The sequence below is a fragment of the Argiope bruennichi genome, chromosome 10 (assembly GCF_947563725.1).
Source record: "Argiope bruennichi chromosome 10, qqArgBrue1.1, whole genome shotgun sequence".
In the NCBI taxonomy this organism is placed as follows: domain Eukaryota; kingdom Metazoa; phylum Arthropoda; class Arachnida; order Araneae; family Araneidae; genus Argiope; species Argiope bruennichi.
In genome coordinates, this window is record NC_079160.1 from 17886052 (window position 1) to 17903757 (window position 17706).

Consider the following 17706-nt stretch of genomic DNA (forward strand, 5'->3'; position numbering starts at 1 on the left):
AATCTACTGCTCACGTGCTTTAGCTTGAAATACGAGAGCGCAAGGATCATATGACATCATCAACATACGCATGCGCAGATCTACGTTCTCTTGCTTTTTTATTTCAACTGGAATAAGTGTTATTATTTTTTATTACTATTATTATTCCGTTTCATTCAATTTACATTAATCGATTCTGCGCACGTAAACTGGATTTCTCTTTTTCTTTTCCGTATTTAGAAGGACATTTTATTACTTAGGAACATATTATCACTGTTTAAAATTTTATTATTACCTTGAATTTAACGAGGTAATTTTGCGTAAATGCATCAGAATTTTTACTATATTTGTAAGCGAATCTATATAATTAATTTTCTTTTTTAAAAAATTGCATAGCAGTTATTTTACGAGTGGACTTTTGACTGCAGAAATTTAATGACTTATTATTAGCATTTTTATCTAATATGTATAGCCTAAAAGGTAATTAAAAATAATGACTTTAACATAGCACAAATTTTAAAAGCTTCCTTCCACGTAACCTGCTTTTTCATTTCATTTCTATCTAAGTAAGAAAGAGAAGGCTTAATTAATCTATATAAATAAAAGTGAAAAGTGGAAAATAATTTGTTCGTAATAGAAATACAAAATGAATAAATGAGAAGTGTTTCTAAGTTTTCAGGACAATAATTAAATAATTTTATTATATATAAATTATTAATAATAAGTAAATAATAAAACAAATAAATAGCATTATAAAATATATTAATAAATAATGTTATAATATCGATAATATATAGATAGTATTATATCTATAACATAAAAAGTGTTAAAAACAATTAATAATAAATCAAACTGATAATAATATAATTAAATAATAATTAATTCATAATAATAAATAATACCATTTAATATAATTTAATTAAAATAATTGTTGTAATAAAATACCTTAAATCTCTGATAATTTGTTTACGCTGAGTACTTGCCATAATTAATAAGAGACATAAGATAAAAAAAAAATCCTCTGATTGTTTTGATATATAAGAAAGTTTGCATTATTTCGGAATTTCTTTAAAACAATTCATTCAAAAAAAAATCCATTCCATTTTTCGAAAATCTCCTCCAAACTTCTCTCTTTTTCTCGATAATACTTCTCATTTTCTCTGATAAAGATACTACTCCAGAGAACGCCTTACACGGCATTGGCATACAATAGTTACGAAATATTAACTTTCGAAATGAATTTAAAATTTTTACTGAATCTATCGTGTGAACTTGGCGAGTTCGTTTGGCGTTTAATAGTATACTTTTGGCATGCTGTTAATAGTATCCAAAAATCGAATTTGTGTTTTCGATGCATTTTTTTCAACCGAGTGAAGTCAAAATTTGGCGTAGTTCTACACTTGTAGTCATGAAATTACATATCAAATTTGGTTTATTTTAGTCATTACCTTTTTGAGTTATCACGTTTACATGTTTCTAAAAGTACAGACCGACAGACGGTCAACCGATTGTTGGATTTGGCTGAAAATTTGATAGATGTCTGCAACATAGATACTAAATCTGTGTACCAAATTTCATCCCTCAAACTCTCTTCGTTTCATAATTATTGTGCTAACTTATATTCGAACAGTCAGACAGACAGACTTCGGAAGACTCTGAATGAAGTTTGCTCAAAATTTGTAAGAAATCTAAAAATTTGATTTAAAGACTGTGTACCAAATACATCTGTGTACTTCAAACTGTTTTTGAATTATCTTTGCTAAAGGTAGCCAAACAGACAAGCATAATGCCTAAAATGTGTTTTTCGAACTTAGGGAGTTTTAAAACTTGGAGATCCTTCAAAATCTTTAGTCCGAATTGGCGATTGCAATACTTTCTCTATACTTCAAATACGAGAAGATAAAAACTGGCAGGAGGTTACGAAAAAAGAAAACGGAAATTCGTGAAGTATTAGCTGGACCTTCGCCAAATGCAGCCATTCTTGATTTATTTTTTTATTTGCTTGCGCCTCAATCCCTCATCATGTACTCCAATTCCATCTCTTTATGTATAATTTACAACATCTACATACGTGTACTGTGACAACATTCTAATACAGGGATATTTATTTGTATCATTTATGCAAAAATGGTGTATATCATTAATTATATACATTGAATTAATACAAACTATAAATATAAGCACATTTAATGAAAACCTTAACACCGGTTCTATTCCTCGGCTGATGTTGATCTTGCAGATAACATATGTATTTAAACTGAATTTAAAGCATTCGTGTCTTTTTTTAAATTTAAATTGTTTCGGATTCAGTTTCATTATTTTGATTTTTTTATAGTAAAATATAATTTGAATAGAAAATGCTAGTTATAATAGCTTTTTATCTTTTCTCTTGTATACAATGTTGCCATTCATTGTCTTTCATTACGTGTCTTTCCGCTTACCCCCAAAGACCCTTTCACCTACCACCCCGGAGGCACCCCAACGAAAGGTATCCTAAAGATACGAAAGATAAGTTTCCGATATAGTGATCTATTCTCGCTTCCCTTGTAGGTAAAACAATGTTGTGGGGCTTGTTATCCTCATACCAATGATGGGTCATACTTCTTAAGAGAGGGCTTGTACCTTGGCTGGTGAAGGTCTTCAGAATTCAATTCATAATTTCCACTCAAGGTGTGGCGATAATGATGATTCAGATTAATCTGTTTACTACGGTAAAGCGGAAATTGCTCTTTAATAGTTACCTTAAGATTGGGGATTGCCTAATGTATAGATTGAGAAACACTGGTCTACTATGATAAGGAGTTACATGTTATCCCAAAAATAAGAGCTATAAGTTTTCAGTATGGTGGTCTGTTCTCGCTTTCCAGGTAGGTAAAGCAATGTTGTGGGGCTTCTTGCTATTTCCATACCGATATCGAAACATACTTCTTAAGGGAGTGCTTGTACCTTGTCCGGTGATGGTCTTCAGAACTCAATTCATAGTTTCCACCCAAAGTGTGACGATAATGATGATTCAGATTAATCTGTTTACTATGGTAAAGCGGAAATGGTTCTTTTATAGTTACCTTAAGAAGGAGGGGGATTGTATAATGTAGATTGAGACGCGTTGGTCTACTATGATAAGGAGTTACATATTATGCGGACTGATTAGGAACTAGAGTGTTTACTGTGTATCAAATTTAATTGTAAGCAAATTTAATTTGATGAGAAAGCAATTATAAGTGAAACTAAATATTGTGTAGAAAGAAAATTTCGCTGTATATCGATGATCAGAAGATAAAAGGATTAAGTAAACAAACTAGTATGAAAAGGGTATTCTTGTTTTTCTTATTGAATAATTTAATTTTTATTTAGTTTCACTTCCTTATAAGTAAGATTTTTTTGGCAATGTGGTACACTTCCGAATATCCAGTTCACGACTATCCGGCCTCCGGACTTTCCGGCCTAGTTTTCTTTTATCGTAAGTAAATGAGGAAGGCAAGACATCTATTAAATTATCTATTAAAGACTTTTTCTAAATCTAAAAACTATAAGTTTTGGCTCTTAGCTTAGGGTTACATTTTCATATCTGTGTAATCATTCATCAGTGAAAAATAAAATCAATCTGAGTCAATTTTCTTAAGAACTAAGCCTACGATTTACATTAATGTTTCATTTATGTTTCCCGCATTTAAGTTGGGCATTATCGAATTTATGTTAACGGTTTATATCCTTTAACTTACTTCTTATCTTAAAAATTCTTGAAACGTGCAGTGTAGTATATAAAGATATATAAATTACTAGTACAGAGCCTTCTATTTTAACACGACGTGTTACCGGCAACTGATTCTGTAATTCACCGGGCAGCGGCTATGTTCACATTGAGGTAATTGGAAGGCTAAGTACTTAATAAGAAGTGAGAAAATATGCATTATAACAGTGAGTTTTGGATAAAAACTTTGACTTCTAATATTGATGGGCAAAGAAATGAATTCAAACTCTGGCTTTTTTGCTATCCTGTCAGCTCTTCCGCTTCATTAGGCCGGATAATCGGAAGAGTATTGCATTTTCATTGCTCCGTTTTGTTAATACCCTTAGTGTCAGTATATCAGTGTTTTTATTTTACAAATAAAATTATTCTAACAATGGAATCGGATTTACCTAACGCGTTATGCTAATTTAAAATGAATTCAAACCAAAATATATTTATTTATTTTTTTTAAATCTAAAATATATTTACGAAATTTGAAAACAAATATTAATGAAGAAATTCATGTTCAAACTATACAAAGTGTTTTCTGGGAAAGATAGGTTATTGCTAAACACTTTTTATCGGAGTCCTGCAACTGATATCGAAAATTCGCCAAAAATACCTTCGAGATATTTAATAGATTTCTAACTACTTTTTCTTCGTTTATCAATGTGCTAATGCAATAATGATTAGATATAAAAAGAATTGGTAACACTTTTGTCATTCTAAATGTCTCGTTTATCCATATAATGGATTTTTCCGAAATTTGCACATTTTTATCGTGATTATTCAGCTAACGCTAAGACGGAAGACAAAGGTATTGATATTTTGTTGATAATTGCTGTTCAATAATCGAGTACGCAAAAAAAAAAAAAAAAAAGAAAAAAAAGAAAGAAAGAAGAAGTCGCACTTTTTCCAATATGCTTACTAATGAAATTGCATCTATACAAATTCTTACTTTTCAATACCATTTTTGAATGCTTTCATCTCAAGTCAATTTAAGTTTACGTGATAAATGTAAATTGCATACCGTCAATTCAAATTTAGAATCCAATGTGGAACTCGTAAATACTGTTCTTAGTGTTTAGAATAATTCTCCAATGAATTAAAATAACTGTCAAATTTTCTTCGTTAATATCATTTCAACTCATAAATTCAAGCTATTTAAAATTTTTGATTTTCCTAATTAGTTCTTAAACTTTACCTGCTTTGTTAAATGATACTTCGTAGCAGTTAGGTAACTCTACTACCTTCTCTTTTGATACAACAGATGGCGTTACCTTATCAACATCAAGGTATTGTATTGAGATTGTATTCTGAGTGTCATGTATTTTTCGTGTTTGTGTTTGTTTTGTCTTGTGAAATGTGAAACTCAGAAAATAATTAAATAACGGTTCCTAAAACTCGTCTATTCTTTTCATTTACCTCATAGCGAAATTTAAAACCAAAGCAGTAACCAAAATCAGTACTTTAAATGTCCTCAGGAAGAGTCGGAATTTCAAAAGCAGAAAGAACCCTTTCAAAATCTTAACCAAAATAGTAGGAAGATTATCTCTCTGAAAGAAGATTCAGAATTCCTACTATTTCCATTAAAAATAGTGTTTTTTTTTTTTTCCATAAAACATAAGCACATATTTATGCAATTTTGTTCTTGACGAATTCAAAACATCACAACGCTGAGTGGATGATTCCTTCCTGGACATAAACTGTGATTCTTATGCAATTCATATTAAGAAGAAGAAAATTACCGAGGTGTGGTCTCTTCAGAACTTTATCGCATACTCCCTAATAAGTAATATCCCTTTCCCCCTTTCTCGAATAAAAATTAGAAACCTTGGGTAAGATCGTGAAAGCCAGGAAAACTCAGATTGTTCAGCATGTTGAACGCTGAAAAACATGTTTTGTTTTTTTGTTCCATCTCAACGACTTTTTTTTTCCCCTGCCAAAGCAAAGTTATCCTTAAAAAAATGCGAAAATCAGGTTGTTCTAATGCCATGGCTGCTTATCGTAAAAATTATTTGTCAAAAATTTATAAAATTTGGAATAGTATTGTTTTAGGTCTTGTTCCTTCGATTGGCATTAAAATCTTTATCAGTTTCTATTAAAATAAATTTAATTTGTAAATATAAAATTGTATTTAAAATGTAAAATATACTTAAATATTTTTAAAAATGCGTAACTTTTAGCTTTTTATTGAGTATTTAAATGGATAATAAGAATTATTTCCAAAGATTCATTATATCTTGTAATATACTTTTAAAAAAATATGAGTTCTTATTTAGCATTAGGAATTCAAAATTCCAATTTGCTATACTCATCAATCATTATTTATTATTCAAAATTACAAATGTTACATATATTTTAATTATTTTAATTTGGGGAATTCAGATATATATTATAACCGAAGTTGATATTTGCAAAAAAAAAAAAAATAAATAAATTTGAATAAATATAAATATGGAGACAATCCCTTGCATGAGGAAACATTTCATATACTTAGAGAACATATTTCTGCAGCCACAGTCATTTACAGTTTTACTTTGCGGTCATTGCCGGCGTCCTGGCCTAGGGCTTGCGCATCTTCCCCTTGATCTAGGCGTTCCGGGTTCGAGTCCTGGTTCGGGCATGGTTATCATCTTCCTTGTGTTCTCTCTGTGAGGTGCGTGACTGAGCGCCCCTGTAAACAGGCGTTATGCAAGCGAGTGTGTGTGTGCTATCTTCTTTTGAGCTAAAAGTCAGACTTCTGCCCTCGGGTGCTCAGGAGTCTTTGCCCTCAGGAGCTACTGCTCAAAAATTTGGCTTAAAATAGTCACACAACAAAAAAAGTGAAAAATTTTCGGTCATTAGTTTCGGAAAGAAATCCAGTGTTCGGATACTTTTTTGATGGACTGTGCCAAATTTTATTCATCTAGCTTTTTGCATTTTGATGTTATCGTGTGTTCATTATCACTAGGACAGACACATACACTTCTTGTAAACATATTTTATTAAAAAAATGTTTAGAAATCTATAAAATTGGCATAAAAATAACAAACCACGTTTCACCCATTCTGTTCCAAAACTTTTGAGGTATCCGTTATGCAGACAGACAGACAAAATTCCAAAAACGCGCGTTTCGTGTTCGAAGTCTGAAACGCGGAAGATTCGAAAAAATTTCGAAGTCGAAATTTTTGATGGTTACATTCTTTCTCTTTCGTATACGAGAAAGTGAAAAGATTGCTCCTGAAAATAAACTCTAATGCATCTTCTGCAGAAAACAATGAATATAAAATCCGGTCTTATTTTTGGATTACAGTCATGTCACAGTTCCAGATACGTTTTCTTTAATATATCAAGACCACGAGTCAAAGATTACGATAGGAGAAAATCAAGTATCGTCATAAAGTATCATAGAGTTTACAATAACAATTATAAACTCATAATGACAGATTAAAAACAAAAATTAGAAACCTGAAAATTACCAATTACTGAATGCATCATCCATTGTTAAATTTCATAATGTAAGCTTTATAACCATGCTTCAAATTTAAATTTCTCATATAAATGGATTTGAAAATCATGATCGAATGATATTTAATGCGTGTCTAATATGCTAATAATAAAGGAGAATGCGTGTGTGTGCGTATTGGCGCTATTCAGGAAGATCGTTTAGTCTATAACCGCTAAATTTGGCGCTACTTTGTATACTTTGACATGTGCATGTCGAAAAAGTCTCCTTTTTGAAATGTTAATTAGAATTTTAATTATAATCTTAAAATAAGCGAGAATTTCTGTTTGTTTTAAAATTGTTTAAAAAAATTAAATGTTTTAAAATTGCTTTGAAAAGCATTTTAAAATTCTAAAAACTGTCTATTGTTTAATAAAAAAAATTTCTAAAAATTTTTCCTGAATTTTGGTAATTTTTTTAAAAATTTATATTTGCTTCTTTTTAATATTAAATTTAATTAGTTTCATAAAATTCAACCCGTTTTCACTGTTTCGTCAAATTATATTATCATGTGATTTCATTCCATTCTGGACAGCAGAGAAAGAAGAATCTTGCTTAATATTTGTGTCATTTGTAAGACAAATAAGAAAATGAATGTATAATATCACAAAAATTAAAATACAAATAATCCGGATGGTTAAGTTTTTAAAGGCACTATGATATCACAGGGCATGACACCATTTGGATGGTTTATAGACACAACGAATAAAATATGCATAAATCTATTAAAATAACATAATTATAATGATTGGAATAATTTAATGCTTATAAATGCTTTGCTAAAGGAATCATAATCAATCAGTTATCATAACTTGCTGATAACTGAAATTAAACACGGTCAATATTCCCACCGAACTAATTGGTCATCAAAGGTAGTCTCTACTAATAATTAAGATGATTATGCGTATATGTATGTGCGCAGGTTGGAGTTCTATAGGCCTGACCGTTATACCCACAGCTATCAAATCTGGTACACATATACCTTGTAAGTTGGGAATGGACATCTTGGATGTTTTTCTAAAATCTAATTAAAATGTTAGTTAATTAAAAATTAGGGTGAATGTTGATTTTTTTTCCGTGATAATTTCCGAAAATATTATTGCACAAAAATAAAATTTATACCATTTCAAAATTTTAAAAAATTATCTTCTTAATGATACTAATTAAATAGTAGTGATATTTTTTAAAAATTTTTAGCAATTTATTAAAAAAAAATTTTGTCTTATTTCCAAAAGTAGATTACATTATTGCCCTGTAATTCAAACCGTTTTCATTGTTTCATTTAAATATATAATCGTTTGATCTGATATTCTTCTATTATTAAAAAAAAGAGAAAAAAAAAAGAAAATATATATCTTTTTTAATATCTATGCAGTTTACCAGACGAATAAAAAAAAAAATATCGCAAAATTTAGGAGATAGAGGAAATGGACATTTTCGTTTTCCAAAGCGCTATAATGTCATGGGATTGGTATCCATTATAAAGATTAATGTACACAATAAACAAAACTTTATTGACAATTAAAAAAACACTGCTTTAATGTCAATAAATTAAGTGGGATCATTTACATGAAGTTATATTAAAACAATTTTTCTGAAATTAAATATAACCAATTTTTGCTAGGAACCAGCTGGTCGTTGGAGCGAATAGTAACAGATAAGTGGAAACTGAATAAAAGAAAATTTATTTGTTCCAAGAGACTTTAAAACATATTTATAAATACAGATACAGAAGGCAAAATTAATTTTCTAGTCTGATAAATAATTGTAATGAAGAAGGCAGCCCGAGTTTTCCAATCCCAGTAAATAAATTTCTATTTTCACTGAGTCCTTTCCGAATTGTTATCCGACAAAAATGCTTTAATTTTCTAGGTTGATGAACAAGAGATTCTTCTCCTGTTATATGTTTAACGAAACGATGAATTTCATCTATGCATTCTGTGTTTCGAAGCGCCGGGAATAGAGATGCCAACTCAGTCAAGTGGATGGCAGGATCTGGTATCGACCTCCAAATCATCTGCAATGCTTTCAGTCCATCTGAACGACCTGTGAAGAAAATGTCGAATATTTGCAGTATCAGGAAATGCCTGTCTTTTGTTGCTATTCCATCTTCCACGGAAATGGTCGATGCACCCTCAGGCAATCCAAGTCTGAAAAAGTGGGGGGGGGGAAAGATTGATTTATTGAACTGTACGCAAGGAAGTTTCAAAACTGTTTGAAGTTTCAAAATTTTTATTTAATGGCAAAAAAAAATTAAATAATTTTTATTTAATGGCCCTTTATTAGTGACAATAAAGCTCGAGAAAGTAGCAGGCTCGAGAGCCGAGTCCACCAAATAATCGTCGGCCATGTGGACTTTAAGTATGCTGTCTCCAGCAAATTCGGAATAGCGATATCCGTCTCAACTGAAGATTGAGAGAATCACATTTTAATATAATTGAGTCAGACAGAAGTCTGACTTTAGCTCACGTGAAGATGACACTCACACACTCGCTCGCACAACCCCTTTTTACAGGGGGGGGGCGCGGTGGCCTGGTGGGAAGGTCTCGGCTTGTGAGCCATAGGGTTTCAGGTTCGAGACCCGATTCCACCGAAGAGCCTTCCTGTAAGGGGGTCTGTTGCACGTTAAATCTGTCATGCCAAACGTCCTCCCGCTGGTGTGGTGTGGTGTGGAGAGGGGGTGCCAGCTCAGGTGTCGTCCTCGTCATCTAACCGCAGTTCAAAATGACGAGGTCCGTCCCAAAATAGCCCTAGTGTTGCTTTACAACGGGACGTTAATATAACTAAACTAAAACTAAACTTTTACAGGGGGGCTCTTTCACACACCTCACCGATAGAACACAGAGTTAGGAGCAGCCAAGACTAGAACCCGGGAGGCCCAGATCACAGGGAAGATGTTTTATCCCTAGGCCATGACGCCGGCTGACCGTTATTATTAGTTTTATATAAGCAATCAATAATATAAGGAGTAAGTGTAGGTCCATTTCGGGTCGAAATAACCCTACACGTGTTATGTTCACACATTTATTATTATGTGGACGTTTAAAAAATGGCGGCGTGCGCTGAAGGATTATTCATCGGGGGTCATGTACTCGAATTACGCCATTAGGCATTCATACTCCTCCCGCCATCTATCGACCACTACTTTACTACTCTTACTTTCCAAGCATGCAGAATGAAAGGAAAGGAAATTCAGTCAAAGTAGTCTAGTGAGGTTAAGTTTGGGTGACCTTGACATTCCTGTCGTAGAAAGATAACAGGCATGTATGCGAACGAAGCAATGGAAGTAAAGGGGAGGGTAGCTGGGATAGAGAAGCCTGAGAATTCATTTGGGGGGGGGGGAGTTTAAAATGTGACAGTGAAGGATGACAGTGCTTAAATGACCTTCGAGGTCTCGGATAACTACCGGTAACAGCAGATGTGCACACTACATTGTGACTGCCTGTCTGATGCCAGGAAAAATTGGACAGATGTGATGGACAGGGTATGCATATATTTAAATAATTTTTAAAAAGTCCCAGAGTAAAAATAGTAAATGTAATTCCCCCCCCCCCCCTCCTTTTCGAAATCACCAAAATAAATTAGAATTTAACATGCTCATGGAAATGAAAAGAAAAAAAATCGAATTGTCGACGAATTCTAATTAAAACCATTCGAAAGCGCAACCATGTTACGCTTTTATAGTTGAAAAAAGTTAACTCCATATAAAAAATTTAATTTAATAAATTATTTATCAATGTTTTTTTTAATTCCTATTTATAATCTTATTCGCATAATATTGATAGGTTTATTTGATCGCTGTTATTGCATTTTCAAAAGTTTTGCTTTTAAACAAATTACTAGTGTTCTCTCTCTCTCTCTTTTCTTTTTCTTTAGGACTGGCGAATAATAAGACTGGCAAAAAATCCAACTTTCCCAATAGGACTGGCAAATGGTTGTCTTATTGAGACAACTATTTGCCATTGTCCCATTTCGGTCATGTGATCTTCCTATGATAAGTGTGCGCATAATAGTTGGCCTCGTGTGAACGTTGCTTAAAAATTATAAGATCTTTGCAAAAATAGTTAATATAGCTATAATTACTATTAACCCACCGGATAAAAAAACTGATGCGTATGTTTTAAAACCTTCATGTAAAATTTTATATTGCACATACAATAGATAATATAACCATGCTAAAATAAAATGAAAAGTGCGACCTATGGCCAAAAAGTTGTGGGGAAGCCACGATGACGTTTGTATGTTCACGAAAATATACGTATCGCATGCCCACTAAAGGACAAATCTGTCGAGTTACCTCAATTGTAAAGAAACTTCTTCGTTGGTCAGTATCATGAAAAAAGAAAATATTTGTTTACACTGTAGCGGATTGTTAGGAGCGAGGATAAAACCTGGGACCTTATGGTTCTCAGCCGAGTAACAAGACCACAAGACAAAAGCAATTGCCCGTGTGTCGTAGCTGTTAGCTGGCTTATAAGCTTTCACCACAACACATATAAATTTAAAGATAAGATAACAAAATTCACCTGTGCCGATAATATACTCCGAAATTATGAATGAAAAATGTTAATATTTTGATTAATCTTTAATTAGAATTAAATTTATTAATTTAAATAAAATTTTGATGAAAATTTTCTTATTGTGTGTTTAGAGAAACATTCCAGCTTATAGAAGAAAAAGAAAAAAAAAATTTTTTTCCGTTATTGTTTGAAGCAAAAAAGTTTAAATAATGGAATTATTTATTTTTGTAGTTTCTCACATTTTAGAAAAATGCTCTAATAAAAGTTAAAAGCGTTTCCAACGTTATTTAAATAGAAATTTTTAAATATTTGAAGCAGTAGTACGATTACCCTGGCACCAGAGTAATTCTATCATGTTTTTGGAATTCTTAACGTCGCCTTCTCACAAGTATTAAATTAGCGGTGATAAACACGAATTAAACTCGCATTATTTTACTGCAGAATTGTTTTTATAAAGGAAAAATAAAACTAAATGTTTTCAGAATTCTTAAACAAGGAAAATTTATTTCAAGGATAGATTACTTTTTTGTAGCCACCAGTAAAATTATTTTGTCTGTACAAAAGTAGCGTTTATAATTCTTTCAGTTAAACAAACTAAAATTTTCTTATGCCTTCCACGCAAAATATATACCGGTACCATATTTCATTTGTGCCATACTTTCCACAAATTATGTAAATCTTAACGCCTTTTGAAAAAACATCTTTCTGGATGTTCTCTAAAATATTAATAAATCATGAGGCAGAACTTTTTATTGACTTCCTATCCGAAATTTGCTTTGTAGCTACTTTTATCTTCGTCATTTGTCTTTTTACTTTCTCGTGCACGAAGTATAGAGAAAATTTTGCAACCATCAAAAAATTCAAATTCGAGATTTCGACGGATCTCCAGGTTTCAGACCTCACAAGAGAGTTCGAAAAACACATTTTTGGAACATGCCCTTTTGTCTGTCTGTGACAAAGATCATATCAAAGATATATATGTAATGATATCTCTAAATCTAAGTTAAATCCTAATGAATTTCCTACTTTTTAGCTTAATTTAGCCCACATTCACTTCATTATAAAATGTTTTCTTATTTCCTGATCCAATTCCACCTGTTTTGTTTAATTAATGCTACAGAATCTCTGCAAGTCAGCGGTTCTCACGCTCTGCTTGAAGTGATAAAAATGTGTCGATCTGAACAATTCTTTTAAAAGATCCCTATAATTATCTTACCTAAATCGACAAGTTAATACCACGCATTAATTAAACAAAAAAGGATAAACATGAAACTTTCTTAATCCAGGGAAGCGAAAATGAGAGAGGGGGAGGGAGAATGTGTTTCCAAGTAACATTCTATGCATGGTTTGAAATGAAAATTTAATTATCTCAATCCATTAACTTGAAGTCAATTTTTAAACAATATTAACATTATTGCCGCTTTTCCCAAACATCTTATTCGTAAATATTACTGCGTTTAAAAAATACGTTAAAGCCTTTGATTCATAACTTGATCTTAATGATACTCCCCCCCCCCGCATAACCCAAAACTGGCTACTCCGACCAACCGGAAGGGACACGAAAATATCTGAATGACCGGACCACCGCAACAGCAACACTGGCGAGAACTGTGGTTGAATCCTAAGGGCCCTCACCGGCCACGGTACAACCCTTCCCTTGGGAAGTACGCCCCGTCATCGATGGGAGAAACCAGACTTTCACCTTTTTGTGTACACACCAGGGTGGTGAGAACCAACCACCATGCCAGAAGCTTCACATCCTCCATTACGAGGTGCCCCCAGGGGAACACTCCTGCGTAATATACTTTCCAACTTCAAATTTAAATACATATTAAAAACTATCCAACTGTTCCGTTCGTTGTGCTATGCACAATTAATTAAATTTTTAATTCATTAAAATTTTTTAATGTAGCTCCGTTGGGTATATTTTCATCCCCAAATTATGTTTACTAAATTTCGCAGTTCTAAATCCAAGTATCTGCCTTGTAGAAAGTCAATACACCTGCATATTTCTCTTTATAAATAGCAGAAATTGTATTATCGTCGAAAACAAACAAGTGTACTAAATTTCAAAATTCTAGTACTTCAGGGATTAAATAAAAAAATCAATTACAAAATCCCATTTTTAAAAACTTAAATCAAGTCGTTTAAAGTGCATAGAAGCAACATAAGAACTTTATATATTTTCGATACTTCGAAATGAAGCGAAGAAAAATCTTATCACTTACCCTTTGTTTCTTAATCTAGATACAGTTTGCTGATAAGATTGCAGCGATTTTCTAGGAGCATCTTGATATTTGAAAAGTATTTCAACGTTCTTGTAAAGTGATTCTGCGAGACAAAAATGGATCATATCTGTTCTCAGAAACTCCTTTTCTTTCTTTAAAGTGTGCACATGATGCAGAAAAAACTCGAGCTGACACGGGTCATTTTCAGAAATTGTCCACATTTCAAAATTAAACACTTTTAAAGTGTCCACTATTAATTGGGAGTCTGAACATTCTTTATACAAAATGTCAAAAAATGGGCGCCTCAAGCTAGAAAAGGGAGAATATCGATTAAATCGGTCTTGGCTCAATAGCCGTAAATATAATCTAACGATTGATATTTTCGTTTTGCTTTTTCTTGTGGCATTTTCAATGAATCTATTCAACATCATTTCATAGAAATATAGCTGTGGCTTGACCTCGTATACGGTATAATAATCATGAAATCTGTCTCGATTTATCATATATCTCTCCTCTATAAAATCTCTCGCGATTTTCTGCCGTCCTGAGTATAAATCCAGATGCAAACAATAAATTAATTTTGTCTGAAACGGTTGCAGACTTTTTTGGAGTCCTTCTCTAGTGCAAATGTGGTTATATGAAATTTCGATTGATCCATCTGCAAATCTTATTTTGTTAATCCTTTTCTTCTGATACACGGAATATTCTTGAAGGCTTAAGTCTAAATATGTAATGGATTTGTGAACAAGAAAGCTATATTTTACAAAACTTTCAGTATCATTTAAATATTCATAATGAAAACTCATTTTATCCATTAACTCCATGATGCATGAAAATTTTAATATATTTTGGGTGCACAATTAAAGTAATAATTTAAATAAAGAATAGAAATTTTGGGAAAAATACTTTTACTACGGAACTTTTAAAATCTGGAGGACAAAACAAAATCGTAAAATTATAAGTGCTGATAGAAATACTTTTAAATAAATTAAAATTTCATAATATTTAAAACACATCTAATTATTTAAAAAATATTTGAGAATAAGAATTTTTTTCTATTGAGTTCTATTTATTTCTTTATAGTATTAATTAATTTCTTTATAGAGGTTTTATAGAAGCTCAATTTCTTTATAGAATTGCTTTCAATTTTCCTTTATATTTTTCCCAAACAGCACTTCTGCTATAAAATTAAAAATTAATCTATTAACTAATAATTAATTTCTACAAATATTGAGATATTGTATTATCATCGGGAACATAAATGTTCATAATTTTTATACATCAGAAGGCGATTGAAAATTGGTTTTTAAAATTTTATCTTTACAAATTGAACTTTATAGAGGTTTTATAGAAACCTAATTTCTTTACAGAATTGCTTTCAATTTTTTCCCTTATATTCACTACCAGATAGCACCTCTTTTATGAAATTAAAAATTAATCTATTAACTGATAATTCATTTCTAAAAACATTAAAATATTAAATTTTCATCAGGGAACATAAATGTTCAAAATTATGGTATTTTAGTGCATCCGAAGGCGAGTGAAAATCAATTTTAAAATTTTATCTTTACAAATATGAAATGAGTCAAGTTCAATAAATTGGTTCAAAAATAGACTTTTCTTGCCAAAAATGATATACTACCTGCAGTCGAATAATTTACTTTAAAAAGTAAATACAATATCATATCAGTTTTCTTCTCCAGTTTTAAATAGAATAAGTCTTCTGAAAAATACATATAAAGCGTAAAAATCCCACGGAATCACAAGATGGCACACAAATAAAATAATATCGATTGCAGCGGCATTAAATATTTCTCCAAATTGTAAAAAATTCTTTTTGCACTTTTCGTTCATTGTAAAAGTACATGAAAGTAAAACACTTTAACGTGAAAGAGGCGCATGCAAAAACAGGCTCGCTAGTTTCTTCCCTCTTTCAGGATGCTATTCTTCTCTAGTCTTCTTAAAGATAGGGTGAAGTCCTTCAAAGATAGACTCTTCAGTCGATGACGCAGGAGGTCTTTCTGCGCATCTTACGGTTACAGTTCGCTCAACTCCGCAGTTAGGTAGGGAGAAATTTTAAATTTCAGATTTGCCGCATTTTAACTAGAATGCAGGGCCAGATAAATAGCTAGGATAATGCAAGTCTCGGGGTCCCTTTTTCCAATCTCTAACTTCCTACAGCAGATATTTTCTACTGATCTTGATTATTTGTATAGGCAATCTTATATAGTAAATTCTGATAATTTGACGAAACATTTAATTATGGAGTCTTTCAGAACAGTTGTTTCGTTTCAGTATTTCTCAAAAATAAATAAACAAGAATTTAAGAAAAAAAATACTTATGAAAACAATTTAAATGCTATTTAATTGGAGGATCATTTTTTTTTTTTCCTTCAAAATATAAAGTAAAATATCTTTCAAGTTTTAAAACAACATAGTACGGAACTTGTAAAAGATAATTAATTAGGAATATTAGGATGATGTTTCCGCATTCAATCGATACCTGGTTTGAACTTTATTTGTTTTTTGTGTGCATGGCCCTTGTAAATTAAATGCAAGCATGAAATTAGGGGAAAATATTGCAAAAGAATATCAAAATTAAGTTTGACACATTATTGAAATTCGCGGAGATTCTCTAATATTGCATGGCCCAGATTGATAACTTTGGAAAAGCAAGCCTCGGGGCCCCTTTTTCCAATCTCTAACTTCCTACAGCAGATATTTTTTACTGATCTTGATTATTTGTATAGGCAATCTTATATAATAAATTCTGATAAATTGGCAAAACCTTCAATTATGGAGCCTTTCAAAACAGTTGGTTTCAATATTATCCAAAAAAAAGTTTTTTATACGAAAATGCAAGAAAAAATTCATAAACACAATCTAAATGTTGTTTAATTGGAAAATCATTTTTTTTTCAAAATATAAAGTAAAATATGTTTGAAGTTTTTAAACAATATAATATAAAACTAAGATAATTAATTAGGGATGTTAGAATGATGTTTTCGCATTTAATCGATACCTGGTTCGAATTTTATTTGTTTTTTGTGTGCATGGCCCTTGTAAATTAAATGCAAGGATGAAATTGAAAAGAAACTATTGCAAAAGAATGTATCAAAATTATGTCTGATACATTCTTAAATTTCCCGGAGGCCCTCTAATATTGAAAGGTCCCTAGGCAGTTGCCTATTATGTCTATTTGATAATCCGGCCCTGCCTGCGTAGATGACACACTTTCAGTAAACTTCGAAATGAAAAAAAAATAAAAAATCATAGCACTCGACAAAGCAGATTATTGTACCATTTTATATTATTTTTCAAAATATAGATGTCATGGATATAAACACATTAACTAAAACAATAGGAACTATACTTGTTAAATACATTCAAAAATATTTTTAAAGGTTTACGAAAATAAAATTTAAAAATAATATCATTGGAAATAATACCATCGAGGAGCATTTTTTAAAATTTTAATGAGATTAAAGAGATTTAAATCATTATTGTGCAACAATATGCTGCGAAATTATTAAAATAAGTAAAGCACTTGCACCACTTTAATCTAATAAAAAAATGAAACCTCCTCAATTTCAATATGTATCGATTACTTGATTCCACATTTATTAACACTAGATCTGTTTTTGCCTTATAGAGCATTTTTAAAATCCTGATTCTCGCAAAACAAACGTCGCCCAACGTGGGGCTCGAACCCACGACCCCGAGATTAAGAGTCTCGTGCTCTACCGACTGAGCTAGCCGGGC

General features: G+C 31.5%; 1 protein-coding gene and 1 non-coding gene across 2 annotated transcripts; both read right to left on the reverse strand.

Annotated features, from left to right (window-relative positions):
- Positions 1–8862: 8862 nt before the first annotated feature.
- Positions 8863–14808, reverse strand: LOC129988811 (uncharacterized). The gene is made up of 2 exons (XM_056097082.1): positions 13945–14808; positions 8863–9346 (listed from the first exon to the last, which is right to left on the reverse strand). Exons 1-2 carry the CDS (start codon positions 14766–14768, stop codon positions 8938–8940), a joined length of 1233 nt encoding a protein of 410 aa, XP_055953057.1. The 5' UTR covers positions 14769–14808; the 3' UTR covers positions 8863–8937.
- Positions 14809–17633: 2825 nt separating this feature from the next.
- On the reverse strand, positions 17634–17706 carry Trnak-cuu (transfer RNA lysine (anticodon CUU)). Its single transcript has one exon. It is a non-coding gene; the product is annotated as a tRNA-Lys (tRNA).

Bases quoted from the DNA above. Each gene is read 5' to 3' on its own strand.
- LOC129988811 (XM_056097082.1), bottom strand. From the start codon at position 14,768: ATGGAGTTAATGGATAAAATGAGTTTTCATTATGAATATTTAAATGAT. The intron at 9,347-13,944 runs GTAAGTGATAAG...CCACTTTTTCAG, and splicing joins TCTAGATTAAGAAACAAAGG to ACTTGGATTGCCTGAGGGTG.